The sequence below is a fragment of the Heterodontus francisci genome, chromosome 2 (genome assembly GCF_036365525.1).
Source record: "Heterodontus francisci isolate sHetFra1 chromosome 2, sHetFra1.hap1, whole genome shotgun sequence".
NCBI lineage: Eukaryota > Metazoa > Chordata > Chondrichthyes > Heterodontiformes > Heterodontidae > Heterodontus > Heterodontus francisci.
Genome location: NC_090372.1, coordinates 168424036 through 168441619, shown reverse-complemented (window position 1 = coordinate 168441619; position 17584 = coordinate 168424036). Strand labels below are relative to the sequence as shown.

The window sequence follows — 17584 nt, the reverse complement described above, 5'->3', positions numbered from 1 at the left end:
TTTAGGCAAGCGATGCAAGAGGGATGTGAGGAAGAACCTTTTTATGCAGCAAATGATAATGAACTGGAACTAGCTGCCTATGAGACGATGAATGCTTTCAAAAGGAATTTTAATAGGCACAAAGAACAAGAACAAAGAAAATTACAGCACAGGAACAGGCCCTTCGGCCCTCCAAGCCTGCGCCGATCCAGATCCTCTATCTAAACATGTCGCCTATTTTCTAAGAGTCTGTATCTCTTTGCTTCCTGCCCATTCATGTATCTGTCCAGATACATCTTAAAAGACGCCATCGTGCCCGCGTCTACCACCTCCGCTGGCAACGCGTTCCAAGCACCTGCCACCCTCTGCGTAAAGAACTTTCCACGCATATCCCCCCTAAACTTTTCCCCTCTCACTTTGAACTCGTGACCCCTAGTAATTGAATCCCCCACTCTGGGAAAAAGCTTCTTGCTATCCACCCTGTCTATACCTCTCATGATTTTGTACACCTCAATCAGGTCCCCCCTCAACCTCCGTCTTTCTAATGAAAATAATCCTAATCTACTCAACCTCTCTTCATAGCTAGCGCCCTCCATACCAGGCAACATCCTGGTGAACCTCCTCTGCACCCTCTCCAAAGCATCTACATCCTTTTGGTAATGTGGCGACCAGAACTGCACGCAGTATTCCAAATGTGGCCGAACCAAAGTCTTATACAACTGTAACATGACCTGCCAACGCTTGTACTCAATATCCCGTCCGATGAAGGAAAGCATGCCGTATGCCTTCTTGATCACTCTATTGACCTGCGTTGCCACCTTCAGGGAACAATGGACCTGAACACCCAAATCTCTCTGGACATCAATTTTCCCCAGGACTTTTCCATTTATTGTATAGTTCACTCTTGAATTGTATCTTCCAAAATGCATCACCTCGCATTTGCCCAGATTGAACTCCATCTGCCATTTCTCTACCCAACTCTCCAATCTATCTATATTCTGCTGTATTCTCTGACAGTCCCCTTCACTATCTGCTATTCCACCAATCTTAGTGTCGTCTGCAAACTTGCTAATCAGACCACCTATACTTTCCTCCAAATCATTTATGTATATCACAAACAACAGTGGTCCCAGCACGGATCCCTGTGGAACACCACTGGTCACACGTCTCCATTTTGAGGGAAATGAGGCACGTGAGGGAAATAAACTTGCAGGGCTATGGGGATAGAGTGGGGGAATGAGACTGTCTGGAGAGCCAGCATCGACTCGATGGGCCAAATGGACTCTCTGACTCTTGCCTTTGCAGTCTTTAAGATGGTTACAAAAAAATCTGAATATATGATGGTGTTCAAAGTCTACTTTAACACAAAATGGGTATTCTTGAACTAGTCTAAGGATTAGCCAAGACACCAAACTCTCGGGTCGCAACTTTAAGGCAAACGTAGTAACATTTTCAAACTGCTGGGAATTATCACATGATCAAAAGTACAGGAACACATTCAATCAGAGTTGTAATCCTCCTGCCATCGCCCATCAGCTAACCTGTTCAAGACTAGCATTGCTCCCTACTCCCGATAGCCTCCAGCCCACTGCCCATTACCACAGGTAACCGCTCTGCTCGCTGCCACGGTGTGCCTCCCCACTTCCTCTTAAATTGCTGCTGCCTGTCAGCTTACAAAATATGAGTACTACAATCAGTTGTTCACAAGAATGCAGAGGAGACAATTGAGAAGGTAGAGGTGGCAGAGGAAAGTAGGGGAGGGAAATAATTTTGGCAATGTGCAAATAAAAAAAGATTGTATCTTGCCAAAATTATTTTCCGGCCCACCTTTCCCCATCTCCCTTGAATTTTCCCTCATGCCCACTAAGCCTTCTCCTTCTGATTCTTTTATAGTCAGCATGGTCTCATTCCCACTTAGACTGGGTCCAGTTATCTTCTGCACTATAACCAATTTGCCTGAGAAACTGCACTTCATATGGACTCCCTATGTGCAGTGGCAGTGCAGATCAACTAATGTATATATACACAACTTTAACCTTTTCTGCTTCCAGAAAAAGCATAATTCAGTCTGTTTCTTGTCTTTTATTCTCTAAGACGTCCTTGCTGATAATTGCTTACTTCAGTTTGTATTTTACAAATTCACCATTATGATTTTTCTAGGCAAAAAATTGAAAACACCACTATGTCAGCTGTTTCACTGATAACATTAGAATCACAACACAACTGATCATATTAAACTCAGTTCTCGTTTTACAAGCCAAAAGAAAGTTTTCAAAATGAGGGCAGAAATGTTTTAAAGATCTTACCTGCTGTTTAGATTGGTGGATAATGAAACAGTTACATTAGGTGGCACAGCTGCATGCGACAGCGGACTTGGGTTTTGTGATATTGACACAGGGGTCTGTATAACTCCATTCAAAGCACCCACAAATCCATTGATTGCCAGCTGGTTTCCTGGTAAAGTTCCCATTAACCCGCCTACTGAAGACATTGTGGGGATGGTGGAGGCCATTGTCTGCATACCACTAGCTAGTGCTCCTGACATACAGTTAACCTGATGAACCCCTGACCCTTGCAGAGCTGGACTCTGTCCAGTTGTGGTCGGACTGGCAAGAGAAGAACTGCTAGTACTATGTCCACTGGAAGTTCGTTCCTAAAATGAGAACATTCAACTTTAATAAGCAGTTTTTTTAAAAAGGAACATAATAAGGGAACAAGTAACTTGATAATAACTTGCATTTATGTAACATTTATAACTAGTAAACAAAATGCCTCACAGAGCACAAACATTGAAAATTATTAGAAATGACAAAAAAAAATTGACAAAAGATGGGTTAAAGGGAGTGTTCCAGAGTAGGGCTGAGATAGCTAAAGGCTCTAACATTGATTATGGATTGGAGGCAGCAGAGTGTTGCACAGAAGGTTAGAGTTCAAGGCCTGAAAGGGATGGATTAGGCACAGGAGTTTGAAGAGGTAAGTCAGGGTGAGACCAGAAAAAGATTTGTAAATGAGGATGAGGATTTTGAACTCAGTACATTGTGGAACTAGGAGCCAATGTTGTTTCTGAGTATAGAGGTGATTATTGAGTGAAACAGGATTCAGGTAACAACATTTTGGAAGAGTTGTATTTTGTGTTAGATAGAGCTTGGAATAACGGTGGTGCCGTAGTAGAGTTTGGAGGTAGAAAAAGCAAGTATAATGGTTTTAGCAGAGGTGGGGTTAAAATAAAAGGTGACAATGTCAACTGGAAGTAAATGATTAAAACATGGAGAATGAAGCTCAGAGCTTGGTGAAACAGGACACTGAGTTTAAACAATGATTAATTCAGCCTGACCAAACAGCCAGGGAAAGGGATGGAGTCAAAAGTCAAGTACAATGGTTTTGGTGACAAGCGAAATAAAATAGCCTAGGCCACAGCATTCGTAGCTTAACAGACCAGTCTTGATGCTGTAGGCTGGGTGAAAAGTGGAGAGATGGGATTTAAACAGGGAATTTTGAGAAAGATTAACGGAGTTTTGTGTGGTAATATATTCAAGGTCCTCACATAAGGGAATGTCAGATATGGGACAGTAATTGGAGGGGATGATCGGTACAGGGTGGGCTTTTTGAAAAGAAATGGCAGATTTAACAGGGAGGAGCAGAGCAATGGCATAATGTAAAATAGCTGAATAGTCTGGGGCTGGATGGATATTGGGATCCAATACAGCAGGAAATGAGCCTGGATTGGAAGGAATGCTAGAGTATCATGGGGATGAAGAGGACCTATCTTTGAGACAGGCAAGTCCATAAGACCTTTAAACTTGGTGCTGGAAGTGATGATGCAGGAGGTGGGTCAGGGGGGCAAAGAATGGGAGTCTGGGGATTTCTTATTTTCCAGGATCAAAAGGAGGATTTGACTGTAGAGCGGGAGACATGGTATTGTTTAAGTTGGTCAAACAAAATCTAGTAGTGGGTGATCAGGCCAGTTTTGCAATAGGTTAGCTCGAGTCTGTAGCCTTCAGATTTTAGGATGTACCTTTGGGCCTGGAAGACCAGGAGAAAATTGGGAACAAAGCATCAAAGGGAGCAAAGCTATTGAGTAGGTCACCTGACACAGCAGTCATGGCAGGTGGAGGATCATGTGAGTAAGAGTGTTTGAGGGAGGGTAATGGGGCTGGAGGTAGACAGGTGATGGTGAGGTAAAAAAGACAAGAAAATGATCAGAAATTGCCTACTCAATGATCAAGACTTTGCAGTATATTGAAAATAACATAAAATAATCTCAAATACGAAGTAAAAGTAATAAATAAGAAACACCTGGGTTGGCATTGGAAGTGAGCTTTCAGGCAGAAAACTGTTGCTCAGGTGGGGACCTTTACTGCTGTGCAAGGAAGTTGCGTTGTGGACTATAAGAGAATATATTAAATTTGAATTTGTAAACACAAAATAGCATTTTTAATTGCAAACAATACCACTTTTATCAGATTAATTTAATGCAACATGAAAAAAACAGCACAAGCATAACAAACAGAATGTCATTTACCAGTTTGTCCTGTGAATGGGCTGGTATTTGAACTCATAACAGGAAAGGGTACTGAAAGCTGAGCATTTAGTAGTTGGAGGCGCTCCTTTTTAGCTGTCAAATTCTTAATTTGCTCCTCCAGCTGCCGATTTTCAACTTGAAGTTGATGCAATGATTTCAACATTCCCATAACTACTTGAACAAAAAAAAACAGTCTTAATAACTGAAAGGCAAATTAATTCCACCGATATCACAAACCTCAAGCAGTAGGTCATTAAAAATAATGAATACAAATAAATGGAATGCAGCATATTTTGGAAGCATATCATAACTGGTAAGCTTCCTAAAAGGTAGAGGAAAAGAGAGAGAAGGGATGCAGAAAAATAGTATTTTAAAGTTGGGTGTTCAGGTAGAAATGAAAGGCAAATAGACTCCTGGTTTTATGCAAAGGAGCAGAGAGTATAAAAGCAGTGATGATGAATTTGTCCAAGACATTGGTTAGGCCACGGATGGAGTTTTGCATGCTTTTCTGGACAGCCGAGTATAGGGAAGATATCAGAGACATGGGAAATGAGGATATCAGGAATTAGATTGTAGTTCGAGAGAAAGGCTTCTTGAAAAATTGGGGCTGCTTCAGCTGGAACAGGTAAAGTTAGGGGATCTAACTGATTTTTAAGATTATGGAATGTTTAGAGGGGCTAAATAATGATCGATTGCTTCTACTGACTGGTTAATTGGTAACAAAGATTAGACTCAAGGTTATCACAAGAGTGACACAGGGGCAAATTAGAAATGTTTTCACACTTTATATTCATAGGATTATTAGAACATGTGCGGCACAGTGGCGCAGTGGTTAGCACTGCAGCCTCACAGCTCCAGCGACCCAGGTTCAATTCTGGGTACTGCCTGTGTGGAGTTTGCAAGTTCTCCCTGTGTCTGCGTGGGTTTCCTCCGGGTGCTCCGGTTTCCTCCCACCACCAAAGACTTGCAGGTTGATAGGTAAATTGGCCATTATAAATTGCCCCTAGTATAGGTAGGTGGTAGGGGAATATAGGGATAGGTGGGGATGTGGTAGGAATATGGGATTAGTGTAGGATTAGTATAAATGGGTGGTTGATGGTCGGCACAGACTCGGTGGGCCGAAGGGCCTGTTTCAGTGCTGTATCTCTAAAAAAAAAATGAAATGCACTACAACAAATGACTACTGAAGTAGAAACAACAACATTTTTAAAAACTAAATTGGAAGTGTATTTGAAAAGGAAAACGTAAAAGGATACAAGGAGAAGGCAGCGGCACCGGATTACCATCAAAAGCTCCATTTGAAGACAGTGGGGGGACCGGGGGCAGGGGGGCGAGAGGGGGTGATTATTTGGATTGTATATAATGGTGGTATAATGTGCAACTAAAAAGAGAACAAAATCACAACATTCACAAATGGTTCCAAGCTAAAGTACAAAGTGTGGCAAGGCATTAATTTTCAGACGAAAAATCAGTCAACCTGATCAGGAATTTATGATCAGTAAAATTTGGTTAAAAAATATTAGCTTCTCCTGCTGCTATCAGGGAGACAAGGAATGTCTGCGCCATGCAGACAAGGAAGATCACAGGTTAGTGAATTTCAGCTGGGAATTGGTAAGAATCTGAAGTAGGACAGTAAATGAGCAATCAGACCCCCTTATGGTCCTGATCGCTACAGTAAATTCTGTTGGTAGTGTAAAAAGATGAACATTGTAAGGGGGCAAGACTAGATTCAGAAGTGATAGCCCTCATTGTCAAATATTCTGCTGGCAATTATGGTTAAGGTTTACATTTGAATGTGGTTTGGGAGGGTGACTGGCACCAGTGATACCTCTCAATAAGGGGTCATTATAAAATAATAGAATAATACCGCAAAGGAAGTGGCCACATATCTCCAACAGAGAAGTCCTCGAGGCAGCCAACATCCCCAGCTTATACACACTACTGAGTCAGCGGCGCTTGAGATGGCTTGGCCATGTGAGCCGCATGGAAGATGGCAGGATCCCCAAAGACACATTGTACAGCAAGCTCGCCACTGGTATCAGACCCATCGGCCGTCCATGTCTCCGCTTTAAAGACGTCTGCAAACGCGACATGAAGTCCTGTGACATTGATCACAAGTCGTGGGAGTCAGTTGCCAGCGTTCGCCAGAGCTGGTGGACAGCCATAAAGGCGGGGCGAAAGTGTGGCGAGTCGAAGAGACTTAGCAGTTGGCAGGAAAAAAGACAGAGGCGCAAGGGAAGAGCCAACTGTGTAACAGCCCCGACAATCAAATTTTTCTGCAGCACCTGTGGAAGAGCCTGTCACTCTAGAATTGGCCTTTATAGCCACTCCAGGCACTGCTCCACACACCACTGACCACCTCCAGGCGCTTACCCATTGTCTCTCGAGATAAGGAGGCCAAAGAAGTGGCCATTTAGCTTATCTAGTCTGGACTAGCTCTTTTGAAGAGCAATCCAGTTAGTCCCACTCCCCGGCTCCTTTCCTATTATCACGGTAATTTTTTCTCCTTCAAGTATTTTTATCCAATTCTTGTTTGGAAGTTACTATTGAATCCATTTCCACCACCATATTAGGCAATGCATTCCAAATACTAACCACTCGTTGCATAAAAAACTTTTTCCCGCATGTCTCAACTGGTTCTTTGGCCCAGCACTTTAAGTCTGTGTCCTCTGGTTATTGACTCTTCAGCCACTGGAAGGAGTTTCCATTTCTTTATGCACCTACATCAAATCTACTCATAGCCTTCTCTGCTCTCAGGAGAACATGCCCAGCTTCTCCAGTCTACGTTATCCCTCATGTTTTGTTTAGTTTAGTTTAGAGATACAGCAATGAAACAGGCCCTTCGGCCCACCAAGTCTGTGCCGACCATCAACCACCCATTTATACTAATCCTACACTAATCCCATATTCCTACCACATCCCCACCTGTCCCTATATTTCCCTACCACCTACCTATACTAGGGGCAATTTTTATAATGGCCAATTTACCTATCAACCTGCAAGTCTTTGGCATGTGGGAGGAAACCGGAGCACCCGGAGGAAACCCACGCAGACACAGGGAGAACTTGCAAACTCCACACAGGCAGTACCCAGAATTGAACCCGGGGTCGCTGGAGCTGTGAGGCTGCAGTGCTAACCACTGCGCCACTGTGCCATGCTTGGAACCATTCTAGTAAATCTCTTTTGTACCCTCCACACAGCCTTCATACCCTTCCGAAAGTGCTGTGCTGCTGGGCACAATACTCCAGATGGGGCCAAACTAATGCTATGTATAGATATAGGATAACTTCCTGGCTTTTGTACTGTATGCCTCCATTTCTAAAGCCCATATGCTTTATTAACTGCCTTGTTGCCCTGTCCTGCTACCTTCAAAGAATTGTACACAATTACCCCAAGGTCTCTCTGTTCTTGCAGCCGCTTTAAAATTGTACCATTTAGCTTGTATTGTCTCTCCTCATTCTTCCTAACACTCCTTCAGAAAAGGAGAGAAAAATAGATGAGGGGGTAATAGTTAAAGATCATAACTAATTTTCTAGCAATTACACTGGAATAAATTATAGTAAAAATTATAGTAAAGTATAGTTTAAAAAAAAGTAACCATCATATGATATTGAGCACCCAAGGACTTTTCTTTCAAATAATGGGAACCATGTCTCTATTTAAAAACTGCTAGACTTGTAGATATCATACAATTCCCCTCCATCATGCCTATACCATCTAGGTACATGATCTGGGGTGACTCCTTAGTTCTATCAAAGCAGATACAAGGAATGGTAAACAGCACTTTAAAATAATTTACTAAATATATTACTTTTTTCTAGCACAAATCAGGGAAAGGGAAGGATAGTTTACAGACAAATCATAAAAATTACTTGACTGAGAATAGGCAATCTAACTTTCTTCCTCATTCAGCTAATATACACTTGCCAATGGACATTGCCAAACTAAAAGGCAAAACAGAATGGAATAACGCATCTTATCACAAGGTTTGCAGTAAAGCCCAATGAAACAATGGATGCAGATCCTATGCAGAAATGTAAAAGGGAATTGGATAAATATTTGAAGGAAAAAAAAATAGTGATAATAGGAAAAGAGCAGGGGAGTGGAACTAACTGGATTGCTCCATTGAGAATTACTCCCAAAGCAGCTTTGCAAATGTATTTCAGGGTGACTTGATATTTGCTCACCATGTAGCTTAGTTTATCACTCGGTTCTCTTCCAGATAATTGGGAACATAAAGCATACACAACACCCATTTGAAATTATGCTTGTCTAATTCTTGCCCAATGGAACGATTACATAGAATTTCACAGCACAGAAATAAGCCATTCAAGCCAACAGGTCAGTGTCATGTGTATGCTCCACACAATCCTCCTCCCACCTTACTCCATCAACATTTCTAGTCTGTTCTCCCTCATTTACTTAGCTCGCTTTCCCATCCATGCTATTCAGCTCACCACTCTACCTGGTACCAAGTTACATTCTCACCACTTTCTAGGTAAAGAATTTTCTCCTGAATTTCTCATTAGATTTATTACCAACTGTCTTATATTTATGTCTTATGTTCAGTGACCTGAAATATTAACTCTGGCTAGGATTTTACTGGCAGCAACAAAGTCCCAGGGGAGGGGTGGTGACGGAAGTGGGACCATGATATTCTCAGGGCCATCCAATTAATAGCTGGCAGGTTTGGGAGCAAGCCAGTTAGGAAGCACAGGCAGGAGGATGTACTGGCTCAGGCAAGGCTGACGTTTGCTTTAAAAGCAATCAGCAGTAATTGTCAAGAGGGAGCAGCGAGGGAGCCCTGGAAGCAGCAAAGATAGTGACATGGCAGAAGGTTCACTGATGTCTCTTCAGAGCTGCTCCTCCAGGCTGCCGGGTTTGGAGGTAAGTCCTGTTCTCTCGGGACAGCAGGAGCAGACCAGCTCGTCAAACCAAACAGGCATTAGAGCTGGGAGGCATAGAGGCAGGGCAGGCAAACACTGCTGGTGAGATGGGTGTGCAGCCCCGAGACACAGTGCGAGTGGCCTAATGGAGGGGCGTAACACACCCTCTGGCAAGTACAAACCATAATGCTCATGTGTCCACCACTAGCCACATAGAGCTCCCAATGATGAGTAGTCAAAAGGACATGTTGGAATGCACATTGCCCTCTCATCATTTCTCTCTCTCTCCCGCAGGTCATGGAAAGAGCAGTTAGCTGCTGAGCCTCTGCAACAGCCTTCCATCTCTGAGGAGGAGGAGACCACCTCAGAGAGTGCACCATCACATCATTCCCTGCACCCTCCACCAGTGCAGATACTCTCATGTTGGTGGGTAATCACATGCAAGTAGCAACAGGGTCTCAATCTGGTGAGCATAGCCCAGATGCGCCTGAGCAGCTGATGGAGGCAGTGACATTTGAGGCCACACACTCGGAGGACTGTGGGAGGGCCTGCCGATGCTCAGCTTCAGGCTGATGACATGCCTCTGGAATCATCAACAAGGCAGCAGATGCTGGATCTGCAACGTGAGGTGCGTGAACATCTGGTGGAGTTTCCAGAGGCTATGCGCACCCGTGTGTGAATGATGGAGGAGTCCATCCAGGCCATGAGTGTAGCCATGACTCTGGCATGTGCATGCATGGCATCCTCCACTGAGAAAGTGGCGACCCTCTTGGAGGGGAACATCCATCAAACCACCCAATAGATGCCATAATGCCGGAAATGCACACAGACCTGCATGCCAGCACTTCCTCCATGAGCTCTGTGGAGCAATGGCTGGACAAGAGGGAGACAGGATGTCTGGAGTCACTGCCAAGTCCTTGAGCTTTTCAAGTGAACAGGGAAGGACGTGTTCCCTGAAAGGGAAGAGGAGCAGCTGCCTGAAGCATCTGGGAGCTCCTTCTCGGGATGCTCCTGGCGTGGACAGCAGGTCCTCAGACCCTCTGATGGTAACAACAATGCCTCAGGAAGCTGAGATGACACGAACAGGAAGCCCCAATACGCCAGCGTCCTCAAGCAACCAGAATATGACCACCACTTGCATCCGCAAGTGTGTGAGAAAGTCCATCTAGATGCATTTGGGTTTCACTGGGTTAGATTATGCATTTAGATGTCACGTTACTGATAATTTGTCTGTAATGAATTCTGATATGCTGCACCACTGAAAGATTCCTTCAATTATTTATATACAACTGGGCCATTAACAGATGGTTGGCTCTCACAAAGGCTGTGATGGGAAGGAGAAAGGGTGTGATGGGAAGGATAAGATCAATGCATTTCCCATGCCATGGTTTCATGTGAAGACTGGTCCAGGGATATAATAAGGGAATTCAAGGAAGGGGCTACAGAAGGTAGAAGATTTATTTGATTGATTGGGTGCGTAGGGAATGCTCATGAGAAACGTATCTGTATTAGTGAGTCGCGAGCCTCCCTTGCAGATGTTCAAAGTTTCTCCCCTCGGTAGTGCAGGTTGTGCAGAGTATAGCACACAACGATATGCGAGGCCCTTGCTGGGGCAAACCAAAAGGCACCTCCAGATCTATCAAGGCATCTGAACCGCATCTGCAGAGGAACGATGGCCTGCTCAATGGACGCTCAAGTTGTGATATGGCAGCTGTTGTATCTCTCCTCTGCATCTGTGCTTGGGACCTGCACAGGCCTAAGTAGCCATCTCTTCAGTGGGTATCCCTTACACCCAGTATCCATCCTTGAAAGCATGCGGGGGTGCCTGAGAAGGTCGGGCACCTGGGACTGCCTTAGTATTTAGGCGCTGTACACTGAGTGAGTTTAAACCCTGACTAGTCTATGGGAGCTTCGATGGTCACTTGCATGCAACTGATGACACCCTGCACCTGGGGAACTCCAGCGATGATTCCCAATCCTAAGCCCTCTCAACCTGGCTGACTGGTTCACTGCAAAACCGCATGTATTGGTCGGCCTCTTAAACATAGCTTTGGTGACCATCTTGATGCAGCGATGAGCCACAGACTGGGAGATACCACAGATATCACCAGACAATCCCTGGTATGATCTGGAGGCATAGAAATTCAGTGCCATCGTGACCTTCAACGCCACTGGCATTGGGTGACCACTACTTCCCATTGGGCTCAGCTCCTTCTCCATCATGGCACACAGCTCAGTGACCACCTCCCTGGAGAGACACAGTCTTTGGCGACACTGCTGCTCTGTCATTTGCAGGAAGCTGAGCCTCTGACGGTATATCCTCTCTGGTGAGTACCATCTTCTGCGCACAAGAGGCTAGTTGCGTGCGCCTCTGCACCCTCATTATCCGTTCCCACCTAGCATCATGGTCCTGGTGCCCCTCTGGGTGCTGCTGTCCCACTCCCAGTGGCTGCAGCTCTCTCCCTCTCAGATGTTTCTCCTCACTGGAGGTCTCAAGGCCTGATCGAATAAGGCCCATAGCAAATTTGTACATTCAGTTCTCAGGGCCTCACACCCACCTGACTCCGTATTGACAAGTGCCAAGTCAGAGAGGACACTCAACCAGAAGGCCTCCATTATGCCAGCCAAGTTTGGCTTGCCTCCAGATTGCTACGGTCACTGCCTACTCAGTTTCTCCCTCCCTACAATGCTATGCCGACTGCAGCCAAGACTGACCTTGCGCTGAGCTTCCGCCTTTTAGCTAGTGAGGCTCTGAAGCTCCGTTGTTCTTGTGTGCCCCTTTGCAAAATGGGAAAACACTAATAAAATCACAATTAATTGTCAGTTTAACAGGCTTAATTACCTTCCCACTGCCTTCAAGCGCGGCCTCCTCCTGCCAGTCCGGCTGCCTCTGGGAATATCGCTAGCAGTGAAAACACATTAGGCTTCCCTCCCGACACCACCCACTGCCATTTTCCCATTCTCACCCGTCCTCCTGCACCCCCTGCCACCTCCCAGCCCATCTCCACTGTGCTGGCTAAATCGCGGCCTCGGTTTCTCTCTCCACAGATGGTGTTGCCTCTTTCCAGCATTTTCTGTTTTTATTTCAGATTCCCAGAATCTATAGTAATTTGCTTTTACACTCAAGTCTCAGTCTTGGACAACCCCACAAATGGGAATATCGTCTCTACATCTACCCAATTGAGCCCTTCCATAATTTTTAAAGTTTATATCATGCCAATCTGAGTCTTCTCTTTTCTAGAGAAAAGAGCCACAGCCTGTTCTTTAACTGCCTAACAACTACACTGCTTATATAACACTATATCAAATTTGTGTGCGATGCTTTCTTTTAAGCCTACAACGACCTCTGTGTGTTTACATCTGAAATGACTGAAAAGTCCACATTATTTCCCGGAGTGAACAGTAGCAAAATAAATTAAATAAAGCGAAACTGCTTCCAATGGCAGAAGGGTCGATAACCAGAGTAGAGCATGACTACCCGACCCGAACCCAACGGAACCCGATGGCATGTGTCAGGTTCGGGTCGGGTCGCACTTACAGGTCCGGCATTCGGGCTCGGGTCGGGTTGGGCTGGGTCGGACACGATCTATCACCACCTCCAGTAAGTGGCTCCAATGTTAATGTACATTTTGGACTTGAAAGGTGGTTTTGCTAGTTTTTTTAAGCTTGCGCAGATCAGCAACAAAGTGAAAAACGGAAGATCGGTTAACTGATGGTCGGGTCAGGTCAGGTCGGGCGAGGAAAGAAATGAAAGGACTCAGGCCAGGTCGGGTATGGGGTCAGATGTGATTTTGTCGGGCTCGGGTCGGGTTTCATTTGCACACCCGAGCCAGCCTTTAAACCAGAGGGCACAAATTTAAGGCGATAGGCAAAAGAACCAAAGGCGACATGAGGGAAAACATATTTTGTGCAACAAGTGATTAGGATCTGGAATGCGCTGCCTGATAGGATGGTGGAAACAACTTCAATAGTAGCTATTAAAAGGAATTGGATAAGTACGTGAAAGAGAAAAAATTGCAAGAATATGGGGAAAGATCGGGGGAGCGGACTAACCGGACGGCTCTTCAAAAGAGGCAGCGCAGACACAATGAGCCGAATGGCCTCCTTCTGTGCTGTACCTTTCTATGATTTAATGACTTCTTTAGGTCCATGGACACAGTATGAAAGGACTGCATAAACATAAATACTCTTGCGTTCCTTGTAGACGATGGAGTTCTGATGCAATGAGGTGATTACGATGGGATTCTTTTATTCAATACTTACAACATGGTTGTGAGAAGGATATGAATGAGAGAAAGGACGCTTGTATCATTTTGCCAATGAGGTATGATACATCCATAACAATGGTGATGTTCTCACCCTTTTAGCCAGAACGTAGCTCTATTTTTTCAAAAAATATTTAGGTTTGGGCTGATAATTGGCAAGTAACATTCACGCCACACAAGTGGTGGGCAATTACCATCTCCAACAAGAGAGAATCTAACCATCTCCGCTTTACATTCAACAACATTACCATCGCTGAAACCCCCACCATTAACATCCTGGGGGTTACCAATGACCAGAAACTTAACTGGATCAGCCATATAAATAATGTGGCAATAAGAGGTCAGAGCCTGGGAATTCTGTGGTGAGTAACTCACCTCCTGACCCCCTAAAGCCTGTCCACAGGGAGTTAGGAGCTGTGCTGGAATACTCTCCATTTGCCTGCAGGAATGCAGGTCCAAAAACACTCAAGAAGCTCAATACTATCCAACAAAGCAGCTGCTTGATCGGCACCCCATTCACCACCATAAACATTCACTCCCTCCCCACTGGCACACAGTGGCAGCAGTGTGTACCATCAACAAGAGGCACTGCAGCAACTTGCCAAGCTTCCTTAGACAGCACCATCCAAACACGCAACCTCTACTACCTGGAAGAACAAGGTCAGAAGACACATGGGAACACCACCACCTGCAAGTTCCCTTCCAAGTCATACACCACCCTGACTTGGAACTGTATGCCTTCACTGTCGTTGCGTCAAAATCCTGGAACTCCTTTCCTAACAGCACTGTAGGTGTACCTCCACCACGTGGACTGCAGCAGGTCAAGGCGGCAGCAGCTCACCACCATCTTCTCAAGGGCCCTTGGGGATGGGCAATAATCAGGAACACTCACACCTCAAGAAACAAAAAAAAAATCTATGGAAAGCACTAATATGTTACTGGCGACATCAGGTAGTATTGATTTGGTTTTCTGACAAACCCTGAAGTACGAAAAGGGTTAAAGAACTGCCATATGAGCTATCCACAAGACCTGAAGAAAAGGTGGTATGTGCTGGATGCCCATGAACAATGGTACCCACACTATGTGACTTATTCAATTATTTAAACTTAGGTGCATCAGTAATATGATATGCCCACAGGATAATTATGAAAATAGCAGCAATGCAATAATAAATAAATAATGAGAAGGGAAAAGAACCATGTAGAAATACAAAACAGTCACCTTTATGCAGTATAAAATGATTGATATATTGAAAAGTCACTGGGCATGAAAGTCTCTTGTAAATACAAACCTTCTCCAGGAGTGCCCTGTTCCAAAAGGAACTGCTGTCCTTCATTCCATTGCCTTTCCAATAGCTGTTCGATGCTGGATGCGACAGGTGGCAGATTCTCCAAGACACTGTTATTTGACTGATCATAACGAATTTGTAAGCCACTTGCAGGAGACCTGTTTGAAAGGTTAGGATTTCCAAATTTAAAAGAAACATAACAAAATCAGTATGTGTAACTCTTACAGATTCTACATTTAAAAAACAAAAATTCAAGATCCTCCTACTGGTCTTCCAGAATTGTCAAGTTTAACACTGAGGCAAATGCAATCAAACAAGTCCATCCTGCTGCAATTTAACAGTTTCAGGTGGTCACTCCACCTGACTTGGGAATAATATAACAGGATCAAGATTTTCTGCTTTAAGAAAAACAATCCTGAAGTAATATTACAATAAATCCCCCTTCAGTTAGCTAATCGTTTATTAGCAATAAATAAAAATTGAGCAATACTAAATCTTTAAATCAAAATTCTCATCTAAAATAAATGATCAACAAAACAGCATTTTTGGTTTAGTGGTATGACTTGGAAATTGAAAATACCCAAATCTAAATTATTGATTCCAGCAGAGCTACTAGTAAGCATCAGAGAGACTGGGCTTCCGCAGAATAAGGTTCTGGAAAATCAGAGTAGTCATCCTGCATCACCGCCAGATGCCTATCAACTAGTTATATAGCAGCATTTGCAGAGGTCTGTTAGCAGGTGACCTGTTCTCAATTCTTAAGAAGGGAATATCAAAGAGCCTGTACAAATAAGATCTAGTGGGAATAATGATTTTAAAAATTCAAAATGGTAGATTAGATTACATTTGTAATAGCATTTCTCTCATTTTGGGAAGAAGTTCAAATTCTACAGAAATCTCTCTGCTGGTAAGCCAACAGGATGGTCATTGGCTGGGATTGGAATTGTCCTGCATTTTTGTGAACAAGACATACCTGGGCAATGTTTCACAATTTCAGGTAGAGGTCAGCTATTGAAGCTGTATGAGAACAACTTAGCTAGGGTCTAGGGATGCAGCTAGTTCCGGGACACACTTATTTTGTATTCACATGCTGGACATTGCCATCGTTGAGGATGGCATGTATGTGGAGCTTCCTCATTCTCCTCCTTGTTAGTATCTTAATTACCCACCACCATTCACAACTGGATATGGTAGGGCTGCAAAACTTTGATCTGATCCATTAGTTGAGAGATCACCTTTTTGCCTATGGGCAATCAGCTAATCCTCAATTCACTGCAGCACATTACCACTAATTCCACAAGATTCTATCTTGTAGAGGTCTCCAATGCTTTATCAAAAGCTTTCTGAAAGTCCTGGGAGACAATGCCTACCAGGTTACCCTCATTTTACTAACCTGGTGACTTCAAGAAATACAAATTGATAAGGCATAACCTTTTATGGAAGCTGTGTTGAGTATCTCTGATATGGCCTTTTCTGTCTAAGAGGTCATATAGTGTATCCCTAATAATTCCCAAGAGCATCTTATCTATTACTATCAAGTTAATGGGCCTATAGTTACCTGTTTCTACCTTTATAATGAAGGGCCTGTGGCCACTGCAATGTCAATATTTTACTGCTCTGATCCACCAGAAGAGGATGATCCATGATGACTATTTGATATCATGAAGATTGTGCAATGTATTAATATACAAAGATTCAGCTGCCATATAAACACACATACGTCATAACAAAAGTGATAGATTTCTATGATGTACAGATAAATCCACACAAATGTCTTGGGCTCCACTTGAATTTGCAGCTGAATATTAGAAAACCTGTCCAGTATTAGGGAGATTAAGCAGTTTCTTTTGAAAGACAGGTCCTTTGTTGAGCACTAGATTTTCTCATTAATCAAAAATCCCAAATCATCCTCTGGTATAAAAAGCTGAATAACCACTTCTACTGTCTCATACTTTCACAATATAGTGTTACATAGTCAAACACAGCAGTCAGACTCCACAAACAGCAAAATGATGAATGACCTATCTATTTTGGGCAGAATTGGTTGAAGTGATGTTCGTTGCAGTTGGTCAAAAAATGCCATAGAATTTTTAACATCCTGCTGAAAAACAGCATCTCGACACTGCAGTATTGCACGGTCTGCACTGAAGTGTCAGCCTAGATTACGTGCTTAAGTCCGGCGTGGAACTTGAACATACAATATTTACTCAGATAACAGTGTACCATTAAGACAAGATATATCGCCTACTCACTGTCCAATGGGAAAATGGCGCACTGACACGGAACACAAAAGTCCGAGTGTATCAGGCCTGTGTCCTCAGTACCTTGCTCTACGGCAGCGAGGCCTGGACAACGTATGCCAGCCAAGAGCGACGTCTCAATTCATTCCATCTTCGCTGCCTTCGGAGAATACTTGGCATCAGGTGGCAGGACTATATCTCCAACACAGAAGTCCTTGAAGCGGCCAACACCCCCAGCTTATACACACTACTGAGTCAGCGGCGCTTGAGATGGCTTGGCCATGTGAGCCGCATGGAAGATGGCAGGATCCCCAAAGACACATTGTACAGCGAGCTCGCCACTGGTATCAGACCCACCGGCCGTCCATGTCTCCGTTATAAAGACGTCTGCAAACGCGACATG

General features: G+C 44.0%; 1 protein-coding gene across 9 annotated transcripts in view; it reads right to left on the bottom strand.

Annotated features, from left to right (window-relative positions):
* mllt10 (MLLT10 histone lysine methyltransferase DOT1L cofactor) overlaps nt 1-17584 on the bottom strand; it is a 361967-nt gene that overhangs the window by 42545 nt on the left and 301838 nt on the right. For all 9 annotated transcript variants that reach the window (XM_068013613.1, XM_068013608.1, XM_068013670.1 and 6 more), the window contains 4 exons: nt 14945-15099; nt 4502-4672; nt 4276-4364; nt 2286-2632 (listed from right to left, as the gene is read on the bottom strand). In XM_068013613.1, the coding sequence (XP_067869714.1) occupies nt 2286-2632; nt 4276-4364; nt 4502-4672; nt 14945-15099 (762 nt within the window). The remainder of the gene's footprint in view (nt 1-2285; nt 2633-4275; nt 4365-4501; nt 4673-14944; nt 15100-17584) is intronic.